General features: G+C 39.4%; 1 protein-coding gene across 1 annotated transcript in view; it reads left to right on the forward strand.

The window, feature by feature from the left end:
* The window catches only part of fstl4 (follistatin-like 4), a 216503-nt gene that overhangs the window by 63531 nt on the left and 132818 nt on the right, over nt 1-20154 (forward strand). The window contains exon 3 of the mRNA XM_042499286.1: nt 15936-16178. Coding sequence (XP_042355220.1) covers nt 15936-16178 — 243 coding nt within the window. The remainder of the gene's footprint in view (nt 1-15935; nt 16179-20154) is intronic.

The following is a 20154-nucleotide window of genomic DNA, read 5'->3' on the forward strand; positions in this document are numbered from 1 at the left end:
TTGGACCTGTGTGCGCTGCTATTTCCCTTCTTGTCTTCTTGCTGTCAGCGCTGATCATCGGACTCCCCCCGCACACACACACAGACCTGCATGTATTCCAACAGACATTTATGCTGCGATGACTATCGCACATTCATGTATGCATAGTTTTTTTGTCGTGCCATGAGCGTTACATAAGCTTTACGTTAAAACAGGCTCTTACAAAATTACCTGTTGACACTTACTCCTATGTGCACACAGCGAGTGATGAGAGGGAGAGAGAGATGCTGTGCTGCTGCCGCTGTGCTGCTCGGAGCTGCGATCAGTGTCTGAAAAGTGTGGGGCTTTTCAGAGAACAACCAGGGTGTGGGGCCACTGATTTTATCATATAAAAATTATACCAGTGTTATTGTGGACGATATGATACTGCACACCCCTAGTTTCCCATGTATGTTTATGAAGAATAAGACCTCTTGGGCCCACATGATAGAAGTTGTAATTCCACTGTTTGGCCGCTATGAAAATTGCTTTCAGTGCCCTGTGCACTTCCTGCAAGCCTGCAAGTGTTTCAGTTGTGCTTCAGTGATGTTTTTTGATTGCTATTTATCCATTGTTAATAATTTATAATTTAGCCTTAGTATACTAGTCTGGCAACACTCTTTGCTCCAAAAAAGTGATGAGTGATGAAACACCATGTTGCTGATAAAAGGAGCCAGTGCTTTTTTCCGGCCCTAAGTATTCAAAGACTCGGGGAGAACTGTGTGGCAGATTTCTGTCCAGCTTTTAGCACTGTGGGTCACAGTGTATATTTTAACCATATTTTATGTTTCATAGAGATAGTCTGAAAAGGCCTATGCAGCCCCCCCCCTCCTTCAGGCTGAATCCTCTCTCTCTCTCTCGGTCTCATCTTGTGGTTTTGTCTTTATCATCTCTCTCACTCTGTATCTTTCAATATCTGTCTCTGTTATGCCATCTCTCTCTTATTCTTCTCACTGGAAATATTCTGTGTGCCACTAGTGTCATCATGACCGCAAAGGCACATCTCAGTCAGTGGTTCTTATTTATTTCTGAGGAAACCCTGTTGGTGAACCCTTTCATAACCCAACTGAGTTTAATAAAATTCTAGCATCATATTTAATATTTTTTGGCTCTGTGCAAAGGCAATGAAAAGTTACTCTCCCCTTCTTCTGAAATTAGTCAATGTTGTCTCTTTGCATCACTTTGTATCCTCACCTCAGTTTTACAAAGGCAAATTCATCTGTGCTTAATTGGATCAGTCTGATGAACACTCCTCATGGTATTAGACCTGACTCATCGCTCATGTAATTGGATTTTCTTTCTCTTTCTTACACATGCCATTAAAACAGTCACAAAAAGCAGACAATCTGTGTGACTTCAGCAAAATTGGTCAAATACACCACATACTCATATGACTGGATGCACAACACAATCAAATCCTTCCACATTCTTTCCAGCTTGTGTGTTTCAGTGTGGTGTGATTGGAAAATCAAAGGTTAAAACATTGTTGCTGATATATAAGGCCACATAAATAGTTTCTGCTCAAGATTTCTTGAGTCTCTAAGAGTGTGAAGCTGCAGGCAATTGAATGTTGTGCGTCACAACTCGGTAAACACATTTGTAACAAAACACTTGCAAGGTAAGTGCAAACAAACAAGCAAGTCCCACTTGTTTTTATGCTGTCAGGTATATTATGACTGCAGTCCAATACCATTACCATCAGAATAATGCTGCCTCAGTAATTGTGTATGAACCGAAGCCAGGTTTCTCAGCTGCTCGTTCCCTGAAGTTGTTTTTATTTTATCGCCCCTCTGTTTAGCGCCCAGACAAGGTGTTCATGTGTAAGCACTGCAGCTGTATCTATACAGCATTGATGATTGGGCCGTAGACTGAAAACCCCTTACTGTGTTACAATCTAGCTGTACTGCAGTGTATAACTGTATTTTAAACCTCAATGACAAAATACCAACAACTTGATGAGCATTGTCTGTTTGTTTGCAATGTAAACATATTTGCTGACAAATAAGTAAATAAGATTACATTTGGCAGTCGCAGTTGGAGATGTATTCATTGTATATTTATGCAAGCACAAAGGCATTCTAAAAATCAATAGGAGATGTACTGCATCTATATCTGCACACATTTTTCACACAGTAATTCAGCATGCATATATCCTCCACTCCATCAATAGTCTGTGTAAGTGCAAAACTCGAGATGAGGTGAAGTGAAAAGCTCCATTCACACAGGACTAATATTACCTGGGGGACGCCTAGTGATTTGTAATAATAGCAGATCATCCGGGATTTTAATCTTGTGTGAATCTTCCATGGCTGCCAAGACAGAAGGCCCCTCGATAATACTAATCTTATGCAAATGGTGGGCTCAAACATGATGTATTCCTCAGCCACAGATTCTTAGTCTTTTTTTATCTTGTAGATGTGATTTTTTTTCCCGTTACATGCATTGTGTCTTTTCAAAATGAACTTAATTTTTTTGTCTGTATATCCTGTGCTCTTGAACTTTATTGTTGTCCAAAAAACATACTAAAAAGAGTATCAGTCAGCTTTTTTTATTTTGAATCAATCCCATCAACAGGCCCCTATGCTGCAAATACCCAAAGTACCAATTGTGTATTAAGCTGCTACTAAAAAAAGCACTGTGAAAATACACTGTTTACTATCATTTGAGTAACATAAATAAAAACTACAGTGCCCAGCTGTTTAGATTTTTTAATTGACTGAGGCTTTTTTCAAAAAGGAAACTTAATACTTTATTTAGGACCTGTTTTTCAATATTTTTTGAGTAGGAACTGAGTGCAACAGAGAATGGGAAATGTTGGTCATTTTGTTGGATTTGTTAACTTTAATAAAAAAAATAAAATAACACCATCCATTAAACTAAGTGCAGAATAACAACTTCACTATTTATAATTATTTTGCACTTTGTGGGTCCCATTTTAGTGGAAAGCTAGGGGAAAAAAATACTAAATTTATAATCAGTGGATCGTAAACCTCTAACACTCAATGGAGCTATGTATGGGACTATGCTGCGGTCCTTTTTTAAAACTAAGTAAAGAGAATAATTTGTCTATATCTGATGCCTCGGTGCTCCTTGATAAGAATCCTGTTGTGGCCAGTAATATTCTGCCGCTCTAAATGGACATAAAGGATTTGATTCACAAATCTCTGTGTGAATAGAGCATTAAGCAGCCAAAGCCCACCCAACAGAGGTAGCTTTCAGGCGACGTAGCCTCTTGATCTTCCTCTCTCACCTTTGCACCTCACCTCTACGGCCTCTTGCCCTGCAGGGGCTATTAGTCATCCTGGCTGTGGGAGCAAGGCCATCGGGGGCGCTTGGTGTCTGTTCTCCCAGAGCCCTGCAGGGAGGGAGGTGCAGGTGTGGTGTCAGCAGAAATATAGTCTATACTGCAGAGAGATGTATAAATAGAGAGATAAATAGCGAGAGGTGAGAGCAAGATGAGACCTAAGATAGATCGCAGAGATTAAGATGCTGTTGATAATAAACAGGGATGGAAAGTAGCGGGAGCAGAACATGTGAAGGTTTTCCGGCTAAGGGAAATCTGTAGTTTTTAATAAGGGAACAAAATCATTTTTATGCTGAAAATTAGTGCTATATTCTGCTATGTGCTCCCGTCTTTCTCATGCACATATAGGCACGGTTGAAGACATGCAAACACAGATGAAAATTTAATTTAGGGCTTGAAGATTGAGATCATATGGCTCCAAAGACTTGTGTATAGGACACAGGAGGGACGTTTCTTCTTTTCAAACACTTTCCATTTGTACACTACAGACTCCTGAGATGAGAAGGGATTTTTTTTTTCCAGGAGAGTTTATATTCCCCACACTCACATGCTCGCTCATACCTACTGCAGAAAATACATTTGAGAGCTTATTTCATCCTTGGCCATGCTGGCATTAATGTGAAAATATGAGTGTGGCAGCTGAAGAGGACTGATGCTTAAGCCCTATATTGCTGTAGCCTTAGCTGTAGCTGCAGCAGTGGTAAAATTGCAGTAAATAATAGCGCAGACGGTGTAAACCAGCCACTCAGAGTCTCAGAGATCAATCACACGTAGCTACGTGTGCCTTTTTTCTAGTGTACTTGCATACATGTTAACACTTAGACGCTCTTGCATACACACCTACACAAAGTCAGGTAAGAAACAGCAAAGCATACTCTAGAATTTTGAGCCCTCTAAAGACTGAGCAGATGGTGTGCAATTTGCACTTGCTTAAAGTTGACGGTGGTTTCATGTGCAAAGCATGACACTTTGGTTAGTTTGTATGCAGTGTGAGTGTTGACTGATGCTGGATGAAGGTTTGGGTCTATGAAAATGGATGCATAACATCTTCTTGCACACATCTTAGCATGCAATTTAACCTTTTAAAACCTGGACAAATGTGATTTATTTCAGAAACACAGGGAGGAGGAGGTGAGCTACTTCACAAAACATGGCCCAAAAATTAGCAAAAAATTCTTGTAAAAAAATTACAACACAATTACCTGAAAATAAGCAGAAAAAGAAAAGTAAAAAATCAAACGAACTAAAATAAGCTAAGAATGTGATGAAACTTATTATTAGTATTAATTAAATCTATACTTTTTTCTATAACATAATTTTAAATATGAAAATTGAGCACTTATACATGTAATTTTCAGGGCATTTTCCCTACAAATTTTGTGGTGATTTTTTTGTCACCTTTTTCTGATTTCTTGAAATTTGTGGGACATTTCCTACCAAGTAGGTCATTCCCTTTTCTGTGTTATTGCGTGACTTTTAGCATCCAGAGCAATGCATTACTAAGCTTCTGTGCCTCGGTGCTCCTGTCTGCTTCCCCAAACTGGGAGCATACAGATTGCCATCTCAGGTAGCATTCATTGTAGCATTATTGTACACTGACTATGGATCTATAAATGTTTATGCAGTAGGTATGGGCGATATCATGTTATAATGGTATACCAGGGTATTTAGAAATCTTGACAGTGTCATTTTAAATACTGAAGAGGCTGTGTTGAGGGTGTTTTACATGCAGTATGCATCACGTGCCCTAGAGGTTATGCTTGGGCCACATGGCATGCGTGAGCAGCGTGTGTTCACATTAACAGTGTTTGTTATTTTGGCTGCTGCAAATCTGCCTACTGTTATTACTACCGTATTTTCACAATTAAAAGCACATACTCCAGTCATTCATGAAGCCATGCAAGCTCTTGCATTGTCAAAAAGACAGTCCTGTAAATGTTTCCCAATAAATTGCCGTGTGACAACAACTGAAGGGATTCTATCGACAGAGATGTTCTCGGAGGACTTTTATTTTGAAATAAAGCGGTTGAGTAGAACAGATAAATATAAGTATTTTCTCATCTCTGTGACAGATAAAGACATTGAAACTGTAGTAAATAATGGTAAAGAGTCAAAATAATTATCAATAAGACCATTTTCACTGTCTACTTTTGCTTAAAACCGCGTCATGTGAAAGCAGTGCAGCACTGTGATGCTGTCATATACCATAAACCCCGGTGAAACTCCAGGAAAGCATCAAAAAATAGATACCGCCAAAGCCTTTCATTGATTATTGTCATAGATCTCAATGTGTGTTCACATTGTTAAATAACCGTTTAATAATAAAATAGCACCATCATCCACCTCCAAGCTAAATCTCCCAAGCAAAAGCATTCCCCTTTCTCCATGCTTAAACTGTCAGCGAATGGCGTGTGAGATTTGAGGGGCAGTTGCCATTCAAAAGACATACACAACAATGCAGATGGACACCCTTTAAAACCACACATCAGTGGGATGTTATAAGTTATGTTCAAGTGAAGTTAACTAGATTCCAGTTCTTTAGAACTGTAGTGATAATACTTCCATCCACCTTGAAAAAAAACACCCTTTTTAGGGCCTCTAATATCAAAATTAAAATAACTGCAATTGCTCATTTATGAAATTTTTGAGCGACCCTCACTCAAGCTTATCCACTCTGCCATACAGTTGCACCAAACAATTACTATTTCCAGCTTTTCTTTATAATTAATTATCAGGAAAAACCCAGAGACTGCATTAGAAATCCATTATTTGACAAGAGGAAGCCCTGCCACCCTCCCAAATTGTTTTTATTCCCCTGGGGAGGGCAGCCCACAGAGTGAGAAACAGATACCTGTCATACCATAACCGATGTGACCATGTGACTGACGCTGCCTGGTGTGAATTCCAGCTCACTTTGGTCTCCCAGTAGTTTCACCATGCTGTCAAAGCTTTGTACTCCCAGATGGTTCACCTGTTCTTTTTTGCCTTTATGCCTCCCTTGGTTTTATTTTGCTTTTATTTTCCTGCTATACTTTTCACACCCTGTGGGCAGTCGCACCCCTAGTTACCCAGAGAAAACATATTGCGTCATCCTAACATTAAAATTAGCTTTTACTACCGTAAACACTGTTTTCAGTCTTAATCTTGCAAACGTGATTGATCCATCTGTGTTAGTTCTGTTATTACCATTTGTATACATTATGCTCAGCAAGTTCTTGGATTTGCTTCAGCCCACAAAGCGACCCTGAAAATGACTCAGTGGATTAAAAAAGGAATGATTATTTGTATAGAATGGGGCGTAGCTCATGGCCAGCATGATTCATCACAACAGCACATCTGTCACTTCACAGTTGGTGGGTGAGAAGCTTGTTGTTCTGGGAGTAAAGAAAACAGCCTTGAGTATTTAAGCCAAAGCAAGTCTAAAAAGTTATGCAGGAGCGAGGAGCTGAGGAGGGTCACATTATCAAGTTACAATGATACGAGTGATGTCGACTGTTAACCATTTACGTGACACTAGCTTTGACTGGTTGCAGATGTTGGTCTATAGTTTTATTGTGCTACTCTTCAGTTTACTGCACTGCACCTAACCTGTGTCTGGTAGGAGCTAGCTAGCTAATAAGTAAGTAAATAAATACATAAATTGAATACTCTAAATAGAAGATAAAAGGTAAATTAAAGGATAACAGCACAAATAATAATAGATAAAAATAATAAAACAATATGCCATCTAGTAAAACAATAACACAGAGTAAAATTTATGAATAAATATTCAATAAATAAATAGTTTAAGTTCAATTAAAGCCAAACTAAATGCTGAGCTAAAGCTCACTGAGTCAACGGAGCACCAGACTTAAAGGAAAGTCCATTTTGTAGTTCAAGTCTTTTTTTTCTCTCAAAAACTGGTTAGTTACTGGTCAATGAGTGTCAGCATTTTAAAAGTAAAATTAACCAAAACTGACATCCCTATTTTAAACATACAGCAACCTATATATGCTGAGAATGTAAGTATCAAACCTGGTTCAGTGAATCAGACAAGTCCAAAAAAAGCAATATGAAATGGAATATTATCATGTTTTAGCCTCTGTGTGTGCCCTGATCTTTGACCCAGCCTCTTGCCAATCACTGACAAAAAAAAATTACCCACAACCTCCTTAAAGAAATCCCCAGATATCTGGTATGAATGGGATAATGTGGGAGCTCCAGGTAGCAGTAACAGCAGCAGCAGCCCGGCTCTCCCAGGTCGCTCTTTCAAGAGCACTGAGCCTCTGGAGCGGTGAAGCGGCTGCAGATAGGCCTGTATTGATCTTCTGATCCCCGTCTATCAGCTGAACCAGCCAGATGAGCCCAGTGACATTTTGTCCGAGGCGCACAGACTATCCCTGCTCTGCAGAGGCCGAGTCAGCCTTTCTCCTGCCCACCTCCCGTTACTGAAATCCTGAATTTTTATATTTTGTGATAATGAGCTTGCTGTTCACTTGTTTTGTCTTTTATTTAGCTGTCTTTTACCTCTCTTAATCCATCTTTTTTTCTTAGTCCTCCGTTTTCTGCATTTGTCCCTCTCTGCTTACTATCCTGGCTACTTCAAATCCCCTTTTAATATGTTTGTAAGTCAGATTCTTGTTTTCTACTTTATCTGATTCAACTGACCACCTTCTACCGCACTACATTCATTTCTTAAACATATATCTTGCTGTTTTCTCAAATCTAATCTGCAGTGTCCTCAGATTAAACAGACACATGACGTATTTACTTCCACACTGCTGTAGAAATAAATGAGAATCTGGTAGTGGGAGCATTGTCATTGTAGTGACATCAATTCAAAATAAAGTCCCTCTTTACTCTCCTCATTACTGAAGAAGAAACCACATTACGTGTCCCTGCATCTAGCCTCAAAATTTCACTAGATAACTCCTTCAATTTGCATCCTTCACAATCAATAATCTGGAGGGGAGGAGAAACAAAAAGACTGAGGAGGAAAACAGAGTCAGCATGTGTTAATAAAGGACGTTACAAGATCTCTTAATCAGACATAACTACATCCTTTAGTCTTCAGTTTCAACCATCAGCAATGCCACTTCAGAAATCAGTGAAGGCTTCTCCACTGCCACTGTTTTGTTTGCTACATTTTAGCCCTGATTTCAGCACCTGTAGGCTCTGATTGTAGTTTCTTAATTGTGCATGTGGCGGTCTCTGTAGGCCTGTGTTTGCTGTAGGGGCTGTGTATGCGCAAGACTAGATGACAGGCATTAACAATGCGTTGTCTTTATTCACGCATAAGTAAAACTGTTCCGTGGCTGGGCTGACTGAAATTGCTTCAGTGTCCATCTATTCAGTCACATGTAGTGAACACCAAGGTACTGGCTAACCTGCCATTAAAAGAGAGGTCATGAAGGTAATGGGCAATTTTCAGCACTTAATGGAGAAAAATGGCTCTGGTACGAAGTTTGTATTAAATGTAATTATCTTCCAAAGTTACTTTGTACAGTGGTGCTGCTGTACTCGTCTCGAGTGTCCAGAGTGAATCAAGAAAAGACTGGATCTGTCAGTCAGGTTTACTTCCTGTATCTTCGACTGGTTGATATGGCCAAAAAAAAAACTCAAGATAAAAAATGTTCACTAAAGTCAACATCGATAATTATTCACCTTAAATGTGAAATAATTATTTTACTTTTAAAGCCAGATTTTTGTTGCTGAGTGAAAATTTGAAGTAACAAGATGGCTAATTGTGGTTTAAACAGATGAACATGTCAGAGCATGACAAACACTTGCCATAATAAAAAAACATAATTTCCAAATCTGAAAATTATAATCAAAATAATGGCGATTAATTAAACAATAAATAGACAAAGATATCTTAATTGTGATCAGGAGCATGTCAAACCCTTTGTACATATACAGTAGTTTTAAACATTTTGTAAAAATTTTAGCAGTCAATGTAAAGAAAATAATGCACATTTCATACGCACAGTATTGGATTTCTGTCATTTCTCAATCAAAACAATAACAAAAGAAGGACTTCGATGATGTCATAAAATAATGTTATTTTTAACCATTCAGTGACCACCATTGCTGAGGAAACCTATATCAAGATAGATAATAAAATGATTTAAACTGGATGACGTTCTGGAAGAAGACATAGGGAACATTTTAAAACATTGTCAATTCTCAATTTTTAAGTAAAAGGGCAAAATTTGTCTAAAAATACACTCTGCAGTATGTTGCATCCCTGCTTATTTGTATTCCAGTTTCCATCCTCTGTGTGTTTGCTCAGGAAAGTAACAACATTTTGGGCACAATGCAGCAAAGAAATGGGCAGTTTGTTCTTATCTATGTGTATGCCACCGAATATATCACCTAGCACCCAGGGCTGCTGTTGTCCATTGATATTCTGGCTCAGCGTGCATGTCAGGAGCGCTTTGTCTGACTGCGCGGCACAGGGGAGACAGTGTTTGACGGCGTGTCTCTGAATTTAATTATCTACAGCTGCTTTAAAGCAAATAGAATGATCTGTAGGATCAGCAGATGTGACAGAGCTTTTCTTGGGCTGAGAAAACGCATATACATAAACACGTAAAGTACCTCATAAACATTCGTACTGTATCCATACACATACATACCCACACAAGTGAAAGGAAAAGATGACACAAGGGCACTTTTGGGGGCTGTACCACATCCAACAAAAGCTGTCTGCTGGCAAAAAATGTCCACTCGCCGCTTCTGTAAATGTCATACACTGATGTCCTGAAGGGCTTGTGACGGCAGCCTCTGTGTTTCAATGGATCAGGGCGGTTTATAACGCGGTAGTGCTGCGGGCGGCGAGTCCCACATCAGCAGGGCAAATGTTCTTCCAGTCTAATTAGTAAGAAGCTCGGCAGTGTCCCTCTGTCTCTCTGAGGAGAACGTATCAAAAACAACAAACTCCCCCCCTGTGGATCTGGATTAAATGCAAAATAAATAAAGTTTGTTGTGATTGCCTTTAAATGTTAACAGGATTTAAAGAGCTTGGGAGTATAGCCTCAGGTATAAATATATGGAGGCATATTTTACTTGCTAAATAGAGCAAGGGTTTAGACATAAGTGCTTTGCTTCCAGAGTGAAGTGACACATATTGACTTGCTCTTTTTCGCTGCATGTGCGTGCTGTATTCGGTATGCGCGCATGCTGTACAGTGCATATGTGATTGTGTTCAGATTGAATGCCTTGCTCTGGATTCAAATTACCAATGGCTTCATCACAATGATACAGCGAGGGCTGAGACTGACAAGATTGTAGCTTCTCTTGACAAATGAAAAGGCAGTCATTGAGGCAGGCAGTCGTGCTGTGCCTCCAGTTATGCTCTCATCCACTTAGGCTTGCATAAAAGGAAATGAAAGGGGAAACTTATCTTTGTCTGTCGAAAAATGTCAGAAAGATAAGGCAAAATGGTCTTTACACTTAATACAAATCCCTCATGTTCTCATGCAGTTATTGACATCGTTCCTTGTGAAACATGTCCTGGAAATCTCTGATTATAGTGGACAATGCCCGGTCTCAATTTCCCTTTAGCCCAGCAGAGCTCAGCACCAGGCGGGTGTTGACAAAGAGAGCAACGGAGACAGAGAGTGTACACATGCACAGCAGAATAAAGAGAAAAAACACAACAGACTCAATAAAGAATAAAAGAGAGAGTGACAGGATGCGAGGCTTGACACCGGATGGTCAGCCTGGCTTTGTCTTGGCACCGCAGAGCATCTGAACTTGTAAGAGCCATTTATAAGCACTGTGCCTGCAGCTTAGACAGGGAGGATTATCAAACGACACTTTTAGCCTCTTAAGCAAGCCACAATTGCAGCCAGCATGGTCCGAAAGAACGAGAGACAAAGGAGTTACAGCGAGGATGAATGGGAGCATGAGGACTTAGCTAAATGTCAGGCAGCTTGTGTATTGTAGCTGGAACTTCTATGTGCTATTGTTTCTGTTGTTTGAATGGCTGCTGCTCATGTACTCTTTTCTGCAAGCAAAATGGGAAAGGGCATGGGGCTTGATGGAGTGAAAGCAGAGGCAGGGAGGGAGAAAACAAGAGGAGGAAGAAGGAAGTACAGCCACCGGTGGGTAACTGCCGCTGGACGGTTGTTGCTAAGCGTTTAATCTCCCACGCTTGGAGAATACAAACGATCTTGTAATCGTCCCCGACCTTGACATGAACAGCAAGGTCACAGGGGAGCCGGGCTATTTTGCATTTCCCACAGATGCTTTGCCGAGACACGCAGAACAATTAGTAAACTGCATAAAAAGGAATTGAGTCTGTCTTACTCCGCTCCTCCATCGCTGTACCCTGCATGCTCGTGGCTACCTGGCACACCACCAACCCCACTGCTTCTTCTAGCAGATTCCAAATACCTAATTATGATGAAGCAGTAGTCAGTGGTATAGGGTCAGGCGATGTCTACTGGATTGGCATGTGTATAATGATGTCCTCAGTGAAACACTGCAAAGGACAGTAATATTGTTCGGGGTAGGGGTGGGTGATATGGCTGTAGAATAATATCACGATATTTCAGGGTAATTTTACTATAACAATATTCTTGACAATATGACAAAAATATTACGAATATTTTATAATTAATTTCATGAAAATACATAATACATAATATACAATAAATTGCAACAAAAACAGTGTTATAGTTGTATTTGGCAACACAAATGTAGTTTGCATTCAAAGCCATCAAATAGTAAAAACTGGACAAAAATGATCTCTTAGTTCTTTAGTTTTTAAACAGCAGTGAGTCAAAGAAAGATTCAGATTATGTATAAAATCAAATCATTAAAAAAAACAAAACTAATTGAAAATTAAACATTTAAACCGTTGCCAAACACAAAAAAAACATTGCCTTCAGTCTATAAATAGTATATATTTATGAATAACTGAGTAGTTTTCTCCACCTGGACCTGCACACACTGCTGTTTCTCCTCCACTCTGCTTGCTGTAGCGTGTGTCACTCAGCGCTGATGATCAGAATCCCCTGAACACACACAGACCTGCATTTATTTTGACAGGCTGTGATGTTATGATGACTGTCTCACATTCATACATTTATATTGTATTTTTGTTGTGCCAGGAGTGTCATGTGGGTTTGCATGCTGTCAAAATATTTGTTTTTTAACAAAATGTGAGCTTTAGTGATTCCAGTTTTGATAGTGTCATTTTAAGAGTTTTAAGAATATATTGATGATTATTTGGATAATATTGTAAATATTTTGACAGGAGTAATCATGGTAGGAAATTTTCATATAGTCCCATGCTTACAACACATACAATATGTGGCGTGAGACTTTTTTTTCTGTAGTGTAGGGATTCAACGATTGACAAATCTTTCAGTTTGTAACCATATGAAAAAGTGAAGAAGAAGATTAATTATCGAGATTGTTGTCAATTTATCACTATGTTTATTGACTAATTGATAGATGGACTAATTGTTTCAGCAGTATCTGTGTGTGTTTGTATTTGACAGTGTTGCCTGTGTTTGCAAGCACAGATGTTGTGTATTGGACAGTGACTGAACACAATGAGTGCATGCTTGCCTTCATACTGATACCTCAAAGTGAGTAGGAGGGTGCTAGAGTATTAATGTGTTTTTTGTGCATTTGTGCGCCTGTGTGCCTCTGTGCTTCGGCCCTGGAATCGCCTTTATGTAATTAAGGGACTTTTGTCCTCCGACAACAGCGCATTACCTCTATTATTGAATATGCTGAGAGTCGAGATATGATTATACTGCGGGCAAATTCAATTTCTGTTTTCAGCAGTTTGATTATAAAAGCCTGGACTGGGCTCTTTTTAAGTTAATCCAGTATGGTTTTATCCTTATTCCACAGAGGGATAATAGAACTGACCCGACTCAACCTCAAAACAGCATCAACACAATGGCCACCAAGTCCCTGTTGGATGTGTATTCATTTCCTTGTGATGGTAAAACAGCCTTCACAGAGTCGCATAACTGAAACGTAATGTTGCAAGCAGCAACTTTAGCTTTAGCTTTAAATGTTTATGTCTTGAGCTGTTAGAATTATGCCTTCATTTTCACCATTTTATGGTTTTGTTTTCTCTCCACCTTGACATCAAGTTTATTCAAGTAGTGCATCTTATTTCCCACAGTGCTGCGGCCAGCAGTCACCTTATATGTGTGTACCCTAGTTTCCATGGCAAATAACAGATCTTGTTAACATCAAAGGTTTAAAAAAAAAAAAGGTAGACAGAGCGCTTGAAATTTTTAAAGATGAAACGGTACTAAAACTCAAATTGGTCAATTAGGGGAGAAGCTTTGCTTTAACACCAGAACTTCACATTTGTTAATTTGATCTCAGAACAGTACATTTTGAGGATAAACACCCAGCCACAGGTCTGTGGCTGCAGTTCCTCAAAAAAAAATCAAACTGTTTTTGATATTTGTATATTTTGTATCATGAACAGTGTTGTGTGGGAGTCCAGGGGTGAAAGAGAGTTACAACTCTAACTTCAGCGACGAAGGAAGATAACTGAGGAAGACAATGCAGTGTAGAACAGAACTATCAAATAGTCATTAAGAAAATATTGATTTAAATCCGAAAAATGTATTTATTTACACACAGCTACCATTAATCTTTAATCAAATCAACTCTGAACCAAAGTTGCTCCTCTGCCAATGAATTCAACACTGTGGGTGCCTGCGTAGGAATTGTTCATGCTTGTTAATATTGATTGAGCTTTCTCACGATCATATGAATAATGTGCAACTTGGGAAAGGTTTTCAGATCAGTTCCTATGTCTAATTTATTACCACTGGCATTTGCCAGATGGGCTTGAGAGGCACCAGATGCCCTGCTTGTGCCTGTTTGAGCTTGTAGTTTTTGCTGCGATAACCCCAAGGCACATGGGCATATAAATCCAGGCGTCAGATCACAACAAGAGAGGGAGGTCCCGGTCAAGCTCATGGAGGCAGGGAAGATCAATCTGAGGTGGAGCGTCTGGCTGGATCAGCAGCTTTTTGGCTTGCTTTAAGTGCAAATAGATTAAATCAGTGGGAAGAGACGAGGTGTCTGAGGCGGTGAGTGGTGATGACGGGGATGCTAGCGTGTGCATTTGTGCGTGCATGTGTGTGTAGGGCAGGAGCTGGCACAAGCAGTGGTTGTTATGAAGAAGTTATACTTTGTGTGTGTTGCCAGCAGAAGGTGTGATCTCTACTTGTGTTTTGAGTGCACCCATACACTCAGGTATGCATTGATCTTTGAGTGTTTATATACGGATGTGCCCATGTATCCGTGGCTGAGTGCTGAGAGGTGTTAATAAGGACATCCGGCTGTTGGATTTGTAGAGTTTATTTCCAAAAAAGATTTCTCCTTGTTAGCACCGTCTTATAGGTGTGATCAGGACTCGAGGTGTTTCGGTTGAGGTTACGCATTTTCTATTTCAGGTGCATAATTCTTACTAACTACTGTAATTGATATGTTTCCTTTGTTTTATTGTACCTGCATATGTTAAAGTCAGGATAAATAAAACCAAACCACAGAGCACTTGTTTTACCGCAATTAACTTTTCCATAAACCAGTAGACATATCAGATTTTAAGATTTTTGTTTTTACAGTGGATTTCTTGATGCATATATAAGTGCTTCTTCAGAATAAAATCATACTCTTCACTCCTAACTGTTTTTTAAAAATGATGACATAACACACACTGAAAACTCAGAATTGCCCCTTTGTGTGATTTCTTTGGGCAGGGTTTCCTCACCTTTATTTATTTGTGGTGCTCTGCCACAACATCTGCTGACAGGTAAAGATTTTTTGAGTTTTTGGGCTGTTGCAGAATGTGGGCCTACTCTGAGCAGCAGGGCACCAAGTGCAGTTAAGTGAAATTTAACCTTTCCATAATTCATGTAGTGTTAGAGTTGGCTATCATTTTTCCAATCTACTTTAGATGAAACGGGCTGCATTTCATGGAAACCACACACACCACAGTCCAGCTCTGGGAAGAAAGTTTGCTTTCACTTGCCTATGCAGCAGCAGCTGCTCCTCTAATCTGTAAGCCTAATCCGATCAGCTCTGATCGATCCGACCTCAAATTGATTGAAAGGATGTCTCATATGTGATAATCAAACAATTTGTTTCTCAACTATCCACTTACCTGCCGCTGCTGAGGGGAAAAAAGTATGAAAAGCTCCACTTGCGCAGCCTTCAAGGTCCTGCAAAAACCTCCACATTTGTTGAAGTGGCACAGAATAGAACAAAACAAAAAGTTTGCTGATCCCTTATGTCTTTGTAACAAAACACCCACATTTCTAATGAGCTGATGAAAACACAGCAATGCCTTGCTGAAAACCAACCAGTGTTTGCTGGTTTTGAACATTGGTCTGCACTGGTCTGTAGCTTGGCAGCCGTCTTGTGTAGGTGCCACTAGGTGCTTTTTATTTTTTCATTATGCAACTTTTTTGAACTCTACCTTGTACCTGGGTAGTGACTCTCCTTTAGAGAGTAATAAAGACAAGTAAAACATAGTTTATAATTATTGTTATTGATAAAATATATTTTTTATATTTTTTTATGAACTTGCTTTTTTTTTATTCCTGCAGCTTTCTTAGATATGCCCTTTTCTCTCTTCCAGCCCTTTCTGACCCAGATGGAGGTCCCTGTCGTAGGACTTACTGTGGACGGGGTCGGCAGTGTGTGCTGATGGCAGAAACCGGCCGTGCTGAGTGTGTTTGCCAAGAAAAATGCCGGCCTTCCTTTGTGCCGGTGTGTGGCTCAGACGGCAGGTTCTACGAAAACCACTGCGAGGTTTACCGCACCGCCTGCCTGGAGAGGAGACGGATCTACGTGGTGCACAGCAAGGACTGCTTCTTCAAAGGTACATGGCTAACTGTTACACTGATATACCAACACTGCAGATGGCTGCTACACACTGTGAAAAAGATTAAGTTCAACAAGTTATGTGAAGGTTCCAGCAGCAGCATGTTAAAAAAGTCCTATTAACTAGAATACTGGAAGTAAGTTAACTAGAAGATTTATCCAAGTAGTTAAAAAAAATATGAATTCATATTAATTTGTTCATACTTATTTGATACCAGTATCTTGATATGAAATAACTCTGCATGCGATTAAAGTGGAGTACTAAATTTGAGACTTACCGGTATCTAGAGAAATGAATACATCACTCCACAACAAATGTCTTGTCAAGAGACGATACTTTTCATTTAGGTTTTTCAGATTTTCTTTTTGTTTCAGTGCAGATGCAGCTGTAACACAGGAACACAGCGATGCTGCGCTGGGGCTGTTTGTCTTTGATGCCTGTGTGTGGTACAGGTTAATGTTTTTGATGCTTTCTGTGAGCAAAAATTGCCCTCAAATGATGTTCTGATACCTGTGAGGCATTCATTTGAAGGCTACAGTGAAGCTTTGACTTTAGTTTGATGTTGAAACATTTAAACAGAAATAGAGTTGTACAGACAAACAAAGCAATTGTTCTGTATTATGTTGCCATCTGTCAGGCTCCTGTCACAAGCATCAATCACTGTGGAAATCATGCTGTGTCTGTCTGCCATGTATCCAATCCAGATGAAAGAATGAAATCATTTGTAGTTTGGCACTGAAGGCTGGCGCTCAGGGTCAAGTTTGTGTGGGAAGCCATAGCTAAGCACTGGCATTGATACTCAGACAGTATGCATATTTATCAGTTGCTATATTCACCTCCTTTGTGTGCTCTGCTGCCGTAATCACTCTCCTTTCAATTAAAGTCAGCACACTTGCTTGGCAGTCAGACCTAATCACAAACACTGGCATCTAAATCATTTTATAGTGGCACCCTTAAAGTTGATTTAATGATCAGTGTAAATGTGGAATCTTAATGGTGTGTTTTCATGAGAATGTAAACATTGTTAGATCAGTGTGCAGATGTCGTTAACAGGCTTTTTGTGCCAGGATTTCATCCAAGAATTTAGACTTTCTGTGTCACAAGCTCATGCAAAAATTCAAGCAATATCACACGAGAGGCAGTACTGCATATCAGTATGGCTGTGATACAGTACAACAACATAATCTTAAATGTGATATTGCTTTAATACAGCATGTGCCATTTGTTAGTTAACAGCAATGAGAAACAACAGATTATGATTTGACTGTTTATTTTAGATATTTTTTAGCTTCACCAAACAAATAGTTCCCCAGCTGGACCAGGACTGTACTGTTTTTCGCAGCCCAGGTGGTTTGTATCATCCTACAATTATTTTTATGTGGGGTTTATTTAGCAACAACCAGTAAATGAGAGTCTGTTTATGGTCACTATGGTGTGATCTAGATGAGTGAACTTTAAATCATATGAGCACATCAAGGCCCCATCACAATGTTTATATACAATCACTTTTGGGCAGAAAAACCTTGAATAACAGACATCTGTGCTCAATTGGTTAGTTTTTAGCCACCTAAAAGACAAAAAAACTTTCCGTCAGACAGCCTTTTCCCGACGGGTATTTGAAGCTGTTATATCAGAGTCATCAAACTTCATTGACAGAGTAAATTTACTTAGCAGAACTCTGGAGTTGCAGGTCTACCACAGCCTGGATTGGTAAATGTGTAAAATAAAGCAGAGAAAATATTCAAATTTAGCCTACACTTGGTAGGTGGCTACTCTACATTTTGCGCCATCCATGGCAGTACATTTTGAAGCTTCCGTGACAGTCGATTTGATTTGTCAAAGATGATAGACAGTACAAAAGATAAGCACAACAGAAATGTCAGATAGGTTGGATCACAGTATTTAATTATATAGCTTTTAATTTTACAGTTATGCCTAAAAATGACAACAGAAAGAAACAAGTTGGCTGATTTACATATCTTGTTGTTAGCACAGTGTCACAATGATTTGTTCTATAGGTTTTTAGGGAAGTATCCATGCTTAATTCCCTCATTTTGTCCTTTTCTGAACACCATTTAAAATTCAATTCAAATGTTATTTGTGGAAATATTTTCATTTTTGCAGTGCCAACGTTGTCTATGGCGACTGTTAATGAAGGCTGATTTACGATTATTCTAACTAAACAGTTCACAACACAAAGTGATACATGCCCAGGTAAAAGTCAGAGTGCTTTTGTTCTCTTTACAAGCACTCACTGAAAGCCTCTTATCCAATCAAATTACTTAGTCAGAACTAACTGTTGTATAATTGTACTTTCACATTTTTAAAGTATGTCCACATATTAGCCTAACGTTTGAGACACTCCTCCACTGTACTACCTCCACTACATCAATATCCTGGTGCTCACAAATCACTGCTAGGTTACTGAGGATCACTAGTTCTCTATAGTAAATCATTAGCATATTCACTCCTTGACTATCACCCATTAACAGAATTGCAGTGTCAGCATGAACAGTCAGCATTATTATTCAACAAACGGCCCAGTAACTTTATCATGACTTCGATTGAAAAGGAACAGGACTAGGTAGAGCTGCTACTAGTTTTATTCAAACACAAATATTGCCTCAAATGTTTTTATACCGGGTGCGGGCAATGATTACTTTCAAATATGGCAAGCATGCACATGTACAGTGTACCTGTTGGCATCTACTCCTCTTCAAATTTAGTTTTCCAGGTCAGACTAGTATTAAACGTCTGTCATAATCCCTCAGGGTGAGAATTTTAAAATAGAAAGTGAGGCTATAGTTACTTAGAGTGCATGGTTTCATGTCAATGCAGTGCAAAAAACACACACACACAAACATGGCAGCACTTTTAGTCATATCACATTAGGGAGGGAAGGATTCCTGGCAGACGCCACCATGCATAGCTAATCCACATTAGGGATGTTCAGTAGGCACATTAGGCTTAAACTCGAGATGTCTGAATGCAAACCAGCAGGAGATAGAAAATGTTGGAAATCAGTCAGATGTCACGGGGTTTGTGTGTGTGTGTGTCTGTGTAATTGGGAAGTAATTATTGTAGCTGACGTACAAAGACATCATTGGAAGGCATGTCTCACGGTGTACTCTGCTAGAGTCATTATCCACAATTATTGTTTTTTAGTATAAACAACAGAGGAACTGAAGAGGTGATGCGGTGGTTAAGTTGTCTCTGGGTATGATAACATCCCTTTTGGCCTTCAGGTGCTGCTGAATGAGCCATCTCAAAGTCTTTTCCTCTTTGCCCTATGAATGGAGTTTGTGTCAGTATGTCACTTTGTAGGTGCGTCAGTATTTAGGTGAATGATTATCAAATAAATCACTATAAAAAGGCTATATAATCAGTCATTGCACTGGCATAACACAACCATATTGTATAGACTGGGCTCCCCCTGTAAAATGGTAAACCCTCTTAATTCAAGTGTCCATCTTTTACCAACCTAGAAGTAGCTTAATTGCCTTGTTAACTCATCATATAACACGCTTCATTCAAATATGACAGAAACAAAACAAAACTAATCAAAACCGTCTTGGTTAGTCAAAGCTCCAGTCTCAGAGGTAGAGTGGGGCGTCTTCTAATCAGAAGGTCAGCAGTTCGATCCCCGGCTCCTTGTCTCCAACAACTTGTCAAAGTATCCTTGGGCAAGATACTGAACCCCAAACTGCTCCTGATGCCACGTTATTGGAGTGCGAGTGCATGTGAATGATTAGTGAGTAGCAGGTGACACCTTGTACGTTTGGCACCAATATCTGAATGTGTGTGTGAATGGGTGATTTTGACAATGTCGTGTGACAGTGCTTTGAGTGGTAAATAAGACTAGAAAAGCGCTATACAAGTACAGTCCATTTACCATTCATCAAAGAAAGATGACATGATCCTAGAGTGAAACTATTACATCGTTATCGTCCCCTGGTGGCTGGCATCCTTAAAA

Source organism: Plectropomus leopardus, chromosome 13 (genome assembly GCF_008729295.1).
Source record: "Plectropomus leopardus isolate mb chromosome 13, YSFRI_Pleo_2.0, whole genome shotgun sequence".
Taxonomy (NCBI): Eukaryota; Metazoa; Chordata; class Actinopteri; order Perciformes; family Serranidae; genus Plectropomus; species Plectropomus leopardus.